The 10,429-nt window shown below is 37.0% G+C and overlaps 1 protein-coding gene across 1 annotated transcript; it reads left to right on the forward strand.

Moving 5' to 3' along the window:
* The first annotated feature begins 3,022 nt into the window (after positions 1 to 3,022).
* LOC107707057 (4F2 cell-surface antigen heavy chain-like) lies at positions 3,023 to 7,951 on the forward strand. Its single transcript, XM_016510935.1, has 9 exons — positions 3,023 to 3,238; positions 3,574 to 3,784; positions 3,859 to 4,046; positions 4,653 to 4,826; positions 5,734 to 5,822; positions 6,495 to 6,625; positions 6,817 to 7,114; positions 7,201 to 7,263; positions 7,377 to 7,951. Exons 2-9 carry the CDS (start codon positions 3,594 to 3,596, stop codon positions 7,713 to 7,715), a joined length of 1,473 nt encoding a protein of 490 aa, XP_016366421.1. The 5' UTR covers positions 3,023 to 3,238; positions 3,574 to 3,593; the 3' UTR covers positions 7,716 to 7,951.
* The last annotated feature ends 2,478 nt before the right edge of the window (positions 7,952 to 10,429 follow it).

Consider the following 10,429-nt stretch of genomic DNA (forward strand, 5'->3'; position numbering starts at 1 on the left):
ATGCACTGCCCTAAAATTTAATTTAATTTTTTAAAATCTAAATTTAGGATTGATACCAACTATGAAGAATTAAAGTGTGAACTGTCATGTGAACTGCGCTGTACATGAGGAGTTAGCTGCTTCTGAAGGCCATTTCAGTCACAACATCATCTCAGTCCCCACTAGAGAGCACTATACACTCTGCAGTCTACAAAAGACATAAGAATGGTCAGAAATGTTTAAACAGGTTTAATTGAATACCAGCTTTTTTAATGCATAGAAAATAAACAACTTGTTTGGCTTTTCTTTAAAATGTAAAAAAAAAAAAAAAAAGTTAGAGGGAATTTTTTTAAGATCGTCTAAAACCTTTTCCCCTTGTTTATTTAGAGGATATAGAGACAAAGAATGGTTTAATATATATTTTTTATTTTTTATTTTTTTGACACAAAAGTATAAAATGATGCTGTCATAAGGACCTATTGAGGCTGTGTGAATTAATCTGGTCAATTTAGGCAGATGTCTGTTGGTTGACCTAATTCACATGTACGTTCAAAAGTTTGGGGTCAGTAAGTGTTTTTTTTTTTTTTTAAAGAAAATAACACTTAATATTTATTTAGCAAGAACACATTGATCAAAAGTGACAATAAAGACCTTTATAATGTTAAAAAAAGATTTCTATATCAAATAAATGCTGTTCTTTTAAACTTTCTATGCATCAAAGTATCCTGAAAAAATCATCATGGTTTCCTTAAAATATTGAATCAGAATCAGAATCAGAATCAGAATGAGCTTTATTGCCAGGTATGTTTACACATACGAGGAATTTGTTTTCGTGACAGAAGCTTCCACAGTGTAACAGAATGACAGTGACAGAACAAAAAACACAGATAATAAAAAATAAAAATAAATAAAAAAATAGAACAAGTAAATAAGGAATAAAAATATACAAATCGACAATTGTATGTACAGGTATATAACAATAGACAGTAGACAGTTGTATGTACAGGATATTGTATTGAATATTAAAAATATTGAAAATAAAATAAAAAACTGTATTTTCGACTACTAAAATGATTTCTGAAGGATCTTGTGACACTGAAGACTGGAGTAATAACTGTTTTAACTGGTTAGATAGAAGAAGACAGCTTCCCAGTAGAGAGAATTATTGGTAATCCCTATGACCCTGCTGCCCCGGGACTGTTTGAAATTCTCCTCACTGTGAGGCAGAGGGGGCCAACATACTGTTCTGTCACATGGGAAAAACACATATTGTTCTCTCGGTAGGCTGAGAGGGAAAGTGAACAGAGAGAGAGCCACAACGAAAAACAACAACATGTCTTTGTCAGAAGTGTTTTTTAGAGTATTTATTTTCTGAACTAAAATGAAGCATTAAGAAAAGTGTTGACAACAATCACATAAATGTTCAGAAAAATTAAAATTGAGGACTAAAGAGGGAAGTACAATGTTCAATGTGATGAGATTGCTGCTGATAGGAACCATAACATCCACAGTCATGAGATAAAGAAAATGTATCTGCACTTTATTGCACAGTTTTGGTCCAGCAAAAAACAACCATGTTAATGGAATGCTACTAGGGAAAGTATACCTACCACGAGGCACAAAAGAATCACTTTTTTTTTTGTTCCCATAATGGCATTGACAAACAAGCACTCTATGGTGTATACTGTACATACAACTTAACCCTGTAAAATCTTAAAATCCCCCCACCAGAATACAGTTTCATTCAAAATAGTGGAAACCAAAAGATAGAGCAGATACATGAAATGAAACCTTTGTTTGTGTTTGCATGTACATTCATATGAAACAAGCCATCATGTGCTTGTATGTGACTGTGGCCTGTGGCTTTTTTTTAAAGAACTAAAATTAAAAGCTTTTATAGTGTCTTTTTTAACACATACATAATAATGAAATAGCAATCTAGATTATCTGTATTTTTAAAAGATTTTGTTGTGGAGGAAAAAAACAAAACAAAGGATTGGTTACTTTAATAGATCGTTACTGTATCTCTTATCAACAGCCACTACCTTGATAAAAGATTAATCCTGTGTGTGCTAGAGCTTTTGTTACAGTTCAACCCAATGTTTTATGACATGCTTGAGCAGTAAATGCAGTAAGACCGTTCAGTCTTGTATTTTATAAACTATTGCTGATCAGAACAATCTCAAGCACAGTTTTTTCCACTTTTCATGTTTTTCATTAAGGAGAGTCTATTGGTTCTCATGGGCATGTTTGCGGAATGAATTCCAGTTCACTCAAGTGAACTCATGCTCAATGATGCGCTCAGGATTTGGAAAGGGAGCATTTAAGGTGGAAACTCTTCAGGAACTCTGACTGTATTACAAGCCGGGTTTCCATCCAAAGTTGCGAATTTAACTTTATAAAAAATTATAAAACATTTGCGAACAAGCATCGTTTCCATCCAACAAGTCAAAGAGAACAAAATCGTCACTTCCTGATAAACTGGCACTATAAAGCACTAAGAAAAGTAGGAGAATATAGTCATTTTCATATATAATAAATTACTTGCGCCTCAGAGCGAGCAGACGAAACACAATGAATGCGGTCATTGCTTTCGGAGGTGGTTGCAGCTGTTTGGGAACGCAGTCGTGTAAGACATATCTGGGAGGCAATTATACAGAAATACTTTGATGACAGACTTTGCTCGTGCATTTCCGAATGACCATAACAACATTTCAGATGCTTTGGAACAAGATCGATCCGCTGGTTAGTCAGGTTTTGCCGTCCCATAGCGCAAAGTCACATTACTTTTTTTGATGCGCTTGGCGGAAGTTATTCGCAAAATGCATTTCCATCTCCCATTATTCGCATCAACCCTTTTTCGCACAAGTCAAAAACCACCTCAAGCGAGCGTAAAAACTTTTTTGCGAATTAGGCTAAGTTTGGCGTTTCCATGACTCGTTTCTCATACTTCAAAATGCGCATTAAAATAGGGTGATGGAAACACAGCTACTCACTACTGTCGTGATTGCAGCGTAACTTCTCGAGCAGTAGGCCTACGTAAATTCAGTGCATTAAAATTAGCGTTATTTGATGATGTTGCAGAAGTCAATCAAGTAGTCTTATCGGTGTCAAAGTTCCTTTGGAGTTCCTCCTTATAGCGAATGGGCGTATGCAAGTGGAGTCGGCACTATATAAACCGGACTGACCGTCAGATCCAGCCTCTGTGGAGTTTAACAGCGGGGATCCTGATTGAAACGGAAGCTTCTTGTTTTTGCAGGTATGTCTCATTCATGCATTTATTCATTCATTAAGATTATAGTGTTTCGAAATAAAAACACAATTCTGAGAAAACGTAAAATAATATGGTAGCCTATCTTCTGCAAACAAATGTAAGATTATTTCAAAATATTTTATGGTTCTTTGTCTCTGAAAAGGGTCACGAACTCTTATGAATAACGTGTTTTGCAGTTAGGTCTAAATAAGTAAAATTGTTCATATATCTAAAATTAATTCGAAATAAAATACGCCCCATGTGTAAAATTTTGTCCTAGACTTTTGAGGTTTTTGGTGTCCATTTTTTCGATGATTAATCATTTTCCGTTTAACCGACAGCACTGAAACTACCATCAAACATGAATAAAGAAGACGACATGAAGGAAGTAGAACTGAACGAGATGGATCAGGAAAAACAGTCGATGACCGGAGAAACTCCGACAGGCACCGAAAAAAGCGGCTGCGTAAAGGTTAAAGTGACGGAGGACACCGAATTCAAATTTACGGGCCTCTCCAAAGAGGAGTTAATGAAAGTCGCCGGTACAGCCGGGTATATCTGTCTGTCTGCCTGTCTGTCTGCCTGCCTGTCTGTCTGTCTAACATACATTTGCATATTTTCTGCAGGTGGGTTCGGACTCGTTGGGTCTTGCTGGTTTTGTTCTGGCTCGGCTGGATTGGCATGTTAGCTGGAGCAATAATAATCATAGTACAGGCCCCACGCTGTAAACCCATTCCTGAGATGAACTGGTGGAACGAAGGTTTTCTGTACCAGATATCTGACGTTAACACTTTCTCTGAAAATGGACTAAAAGGTGAAAATGTCTCCATTTAATATCGGAGTTATTTGATTATTGCTTATTATTTGTGTTAATCATTAAAACAAAAATGGGAAAACATAATCTCTCCACTTTATACATACTTGATCAAATTTCCAGAGGTTCACAACAGGGGTCAAGTACATTAAAGTCTCAGTATTTTAGCTCTTTGCTACGACAGCATTAGGAAAAATGCAAGACTGATGGTGTAGCTAAGCCAAAAACTGACTGACTGTCTCGTGACTCGCTCATTTGAGGAACCATTTGCTGATCTACGCAAGATGAATCTGCCCCCTCATCACATTTCTGCTCTTAACACAACTTTTGGCTGAGTTTTACGATATTGCACAAGTGTTCACACACTCACACAATTACTGTAGACAATCTACATTATAGATTAAGATTATCAAGTACAGTGACCTTAAACCCTGATATCTTCAGTTGTGCACACATAGTACTGTGGTTAAACAATCAAAGCAGATTAATAATTGAAAGACCGCCCTGAACTCTGTTGCTGGAGAAAAAGGAAGCACCTTAACTGATGGTGATCTCCCATTCACATGCTCTTCTTCTGAACTCTTTTGTCTTTCATTCTGTCTGTAGGAGTGGAGGAGAAACTGGACTATCTGAACCAGATGAAGGTGAAGGGGCTTGTTTTGGGTCCAATACACACTGTGCAAGCAGACCAGTTGAGCACAATGGAACTAACTTCCATTAACCCTGAATTTGGCTCTGAGAGCCAATTGATTTCTCTGCTGGACCGAGCACATAGAAAAGGTAACCTCATTTGTTTGTTTTTAAGGTTTTCAAAATAAAACGTCACTTCAGTGACCTATTTTGAAATCACAAAATAGGTCACTGGATAGACATCATTAAGCTCCTGTTGCTCTGTTTTAGGAGAAAGCTGTCTGAAATAGCAGTGAGCTGTCAGTTTAACCTCTGACCTCCTGCCTTTTTTCTTATCACAGCAAAATCCCCCGAGTTAAATCAACTCTGCTCAGAGTACATATTGTCCCAATCTACAGAGTGTTAAAGTAACACTGAAGCCGAGTTACCACTGTTGAGGATTATGTGATATGGTTTCATGTCTAAAAGCCTGAGCAGAAGTTGTTCATCTTCAACATTGTTAAAAGCGGGTTTTCTTTACTAATGCTCACTCGTCAATTAATTAATTGCTTAATTATCCCATTAACTTTAACTCTGCTTCAGTGTTACTTTGGGACAATATGTACTCTGAGCAGAGTTGATTTAACTCGGGGGATTTTGCTGTGTTAGTGAATATGTGGCATTACTCATTTTAACTCTATTTGTAACTATTTCTTTATGTATAATTTGAAATATATCAAAGCAAACCAAAATATCCTAGAAAAAAAGTCTCCTCACAAACCATTTTATGGCACATATTGTATGCATTATGCCATTTTAGCGACAGTATAGAGGACTGGCTTGGAACTGATTCACTAGCTCAAAAACCGTTGTGTTGGTTTAGCAGGAACATCCCTGTGGTTTCCAGTAAATAAAGCCATATGCCTTCGAATAAAGCTTCAAATACAAGACAAAATTAGCCTTTTGTTTTTGTCAGGAAAGATAAACTGTAGAAAGATAATTTAAAAGCCTTCTGGTTTGTTGACTCTCCCCTCTGCCTTTTCCCTTCTTTCTACTTGTTTTCCTGTCTCCCTCTCAGGAATCTCCGTAGTGCTGGATCTAACACCCAATTATGAGGGAGTTTCAGTCTGGTTCAACAATGCTGCTTCTGTTGCTGAGCGACTCAAAGTAAGTGCTGATATATTGACGGTCAGTTAGTGAGAGAAAAGACAAAAAGAGTTAGAGATTTATAAAGGGGCCCAAGTAAGAAAAAACATATCTCCTGATATTAGATTTTTTTTTTTTTTTAAGAAATTACTCGCATTCAGCAAGGAAACATTACATTTATCAAAAGTGTCAGTAAAGACTTCTAAATTGTAAAAAAAAAAAAAAAAATCATCAGGAAAGTGTATCATAGTTTCCTTTTGTGTCTTACAAACATTTTCAATATTAATGATTATGAGAAATGTTTCTTGAGCACTAAATCAGCATATTAGAATGATTTCTGAAGGATCATGTGACACTGAAGACTGAAGTAATGCCTGCTGAAAATTCAGCTTTGCCATAACAGGAATAAATTACATTTTTAAATATATTTAAATAGAAAACAGCTATTTTAAGTTGTAATATTATTTTACTAGGTTGCTGTTTTTACTTTACTTTTGATCAAATAATTACAACTTTGTTTAGAGATTATTTAAATGATTCTTACTAACTTCACATTTTTTAACTATAGTGTAAATGGACGTTGAAAGTTTGTTTTACTATTATGAGTAATATAATTAATATAACAATATTTTATTAATCAATGCTTAGCCATATAAACAGATTTATTTGTTCCATTCTCTGTTTTTATTATAGGAAGCTTGCGTATACTGGCTGAATAAGGGGGTGGACGGCATCTTCTTATCTCATCTGAACGACATCGCATACACAGAAGCCTGGCCGTCTGTTCAAGACATATTCAACCAAACCGATGGGACCAAAAAAAGGTATGTGGTGGTAGTTTTTGAAGTTTGGTAGTTATTGGAATCTGTAAGGAGGACATTTGTTTAGTAGAACAGAGACACCTGGTGGCCAGATTTGGGTGCTGATCATAGCTAGTGAAAACAAATGGTAGACAGACAGAACTTGATTTCAGGGTACTTGGATGTCTCCATCACTTTCTCTCCATGACTTTCAGAGCTCTGATGGGATCAGTCACCGGTCTCTCCGCGGATGACGTCTCTCATCTGCTGAATCGGTCAAGTGTTGATCTGCTCCTGACTGGACTGCCTGATCCGGCGGAGCCCGGTGTAAGACAGGCCCAGGTGATACAGTTACTCTACTCCGATCACCTGCAGATGAGTCTGGGCTGGTGTCTGAGTGGACGGATTCTGGGTTCTCCAGCAGTGCCTGTAAGGCTCTATCAAATGCTGCTGTTCACCCTCCCGGGCACACCTGTGTTCAGTGCTGGAGATGAGGTCGGACTGAAGGCTGGGGTGAGTAGAGCATGATGTCTTGTAAATTAAAGTGAAAATTTAAGATTTTGATAAGTTGATAACTTGACATAATTTCACCTATACAGGAGAAACCTGAAGCAATGTGGGACCTGGAAAGTCAAGCAGGAGATGACAATGCAACAGCAAAGGTAAATTTTCATGATCACATTTTCACGTTGCTATACATAGCACTCTAGTAATTGCACATGTTAAAAAACACACTCTGTTTCTTTCTTTTGTTCTTTTGACTCGGACTGTACAGGAGGAACGTACCGCAGTGCGTGACTTCTTTAAAGCACTCAGTGATCTGAAAGGAAAAGAACGATCGCTTCTGCATGGAGAATATGTCAGCCTTTACAGTTCATCCACTTCATTAGCATTTCTCCGCCTTTGGGACCAGAGCGAACGCTTCCTGGTAGCCTTAAACTGGGGAAATGACTCTGTTACCATGACACTGACCAATAGCGACCTGCCCGCTGAGGCTCGAGTCTGTGCTTCCACAGATACAGAGAATCTAGCTGTGGATAGTAAGGTGTCAGTAGAGAAGTTAGAGCTAGGGCCGAAACAGGCTGTTCTGTTGTCTTATGCTTTTCCTGGCTAGACACACGGACACAGACAGTCCTTAATGTCTCAGATGAGTTTCAACACTGTGCACAGGTTTGGAAAGACTGTCTTTTGAGTGGAAGAGTTTATAGTTGGAATTGTATTCTCTAATAGGGATACTTTTAGGTGCACTAAGCTGTGTGAAAGAGTTGTTACAGTTGATGTATAGGATAGAAGTTGATCTCCATACAGAGACATGTAGATCTAAAGCCCCTGATTTAATAATAAATGAAATGGCTACTGAAGATATGTTTTGTGTGAAACTGAATCCACTTTATTGCACTGGTGCTGTTAATGCTTACAGTATATCAAACGAAAATGGTTCCCTCTTGAATTAATTTACTTTGTTGTTTTAGGACACAATTACTAATCATAATCTTAAAGCAGGGAGAAAATGGGTAAGAGAAGTGTTAAAGTTAGCTAAATACAAGACTTTGTGTTTAAAAACAGTAAATAAAATCTACAAAATACAATATAATATACAAAAAGAATCTTCCATGCATGCAGACATTTAACACAAAATTACATTATCATTCAAATGATTGGGATGACTAAGAGTTTATTAATTTTATTTGTTTTTTGTTTTTTGGAAAGAAATTACTACTTTTATTCAGCAAGTATTAAATCAATCAAAAGTGAAAAGGCTTGCATTGTTCTATAAATTCCAATTTCTATTTTAAATAAACGTTGCTCTTTTAAAAGTTTTATTCGTCCAAGAATCGCGAAGAAATGTATCATGTTTCCCACAAAAAGATGGTGGAAAGGCTCGAGGTGGTCAGTCCTTTCACAAACTGCCACTAGAGGGCACTTTATGTCCTCAACATTCAAGCCCATAATTACATTTTGCACATTAATCAGCCAACTAAGAAAGTTTATAAACGTTTAACCTGGTTTTTACAAATCAGCAACTTTTTTTAATAATGCAAAGAAATTAATGTCATTTGCCTAAAACGCCCATAATAATTGTTATACAGCCATATTATATAAACCCAAATATAATTAAACAAAATAATTGTTTTAGCCAACACGCATGTATCAGATAAAATAGTTTAAAACAGAGTTTCACTATAAATTGCATTGTAATTCATACAACCCTCATAAAAATAAAGGTTCTTTATTTTCATTGATGGTTCCATGAAGATCCTTTAACATCCATGGAAACTTTCCAATGCACAAAAGATTCTTTTTAGTAGAAAAAGGTCATTTAGATTTTTTTTTAAATGTTCGTCACACTAAGGAAATTTTTATTTATTTATTTATTTTTTTTTTTTTAAACTGTTCACTGAAAAGTTATGTGAGGAACTAAAATTGTCTCCAAAAACATTATTCACACACACAGTTCTTACAGTACTTTACAGAAAACTAGTGGCCAGCATTGGAATGAAGGGCAATTCTGCATCTTCTCAAACAATACAATCCTACTGGCTCCTCAAAGCCTACAACAGTAACAATAAACACACTTGGGGAAAAAATAGATAAAACCATCTGCTTGAGGTCTGTCATATTTTTTTCATGTCTTTGAAAGAGGTTCTGCAGAGCAGGATCAGACCGGTTAGGAAGGTCCACCTAGACCCCTGCAGAGCATCTGTGAACCCCAGGACCTGCAGAGCGCAGAGAAAACAAACCACACTCCTCAGACTCTTCCTCTTCCCCTCAGCTGGTATTGTTCATCTTAAACTGAGGGAAGGAGACAGAATAGCATGCAGGGAAGATGTGTCTTTGAGCATGTTTTGAGAGCTTTACAGTTGTGTTGGTTACACCTTCCTGTGCAGGAAAAAAAACCAGCTCTGCGTCTGGTTCTATCTTGGATGTTAGGCGCAATGAAAGCAAGTATTCGTGGGAATAGGTTTCTGTGACTTAGTAGTTATTCTGCAGTCATTGTATTTATTACAAATTTGCTTTTCAAGGGACATTTTGGGGCAGTCGTGGCCTAATGGTCCACAATGACTTGTAACCTGAAAGTTGCGGGTTTGAGTCTCAGGTCCGGCAGGAATTGTCGGTGGGGGGATTAACCAGCGCTTTCTTCCACCCTCATTACCACGACTGAGGTGAGACCCTTGAGCAAGGCATCGAACCCCCAACTGCTCCCCAGGCGCCGCAGCAATATGGCTGCCCATTGCTCTGTCTGTGTGTGTGTGTGTGTGTGTGTACACGTCACTTCACTTTCATTTTGTCTAAATATAGCCTAAACACTCCATGAATGTATATTCATACTCTGTATACAGTGTATCCTTTATTAAAAACTATGTGCCGATTTGTAAAAATATGACATTTTCCTTCTTAAGGACCAATGAAAATACTTAGATTTTATACATATATGACATGTGCATGAAAAGGTAACAGTATAATTGATCAAGCAGACGTATTTCATTTGGTCGCAGAAATCTATGACTCTCTACTGTTACTCCTCCAGTACTGTATGTGTGTTGGCTGTAAGGGGCGGGAACAGATGAAGTCATCTTCATAAAAGCGAACTGACCACCAAACTGTGCTCTTGTGTTCTGCCCGAAAACACAAGGGACGCCTCGCCTCAACTCTGTACAGGTATTTAACTGTGTTCTTTATATATTTTTATTTGTGAATTATTTATTTATTGTTAATAGAAGTTTTATTTTATATATATATGTATATACACACACACACACACACACACACACACACACACACAGACACACACACACACACTCACTCACTCACTCACTCACTCTCTCA

The sequence above is a fragment of the Sinocyclocheilus rhinocerous genome, unplaced genomic scaffold, assembly GCF_001515625.1.
Source record: "Sinocyclocheilus rhinocerous isolate Xijiao unplaced genomic scaffold, SAMN03320098_v1.1 scaffold865, whole genome shotgun sequence".
Taxonomy (NCBI): domain Eukaryota; kingdom Metazoa; phylum Chordata; class Actinopteri; order Cypriniformes; family Cyprinidae; genus Sinocyclocheilus; species Sinocyclocheilus rhinocerous.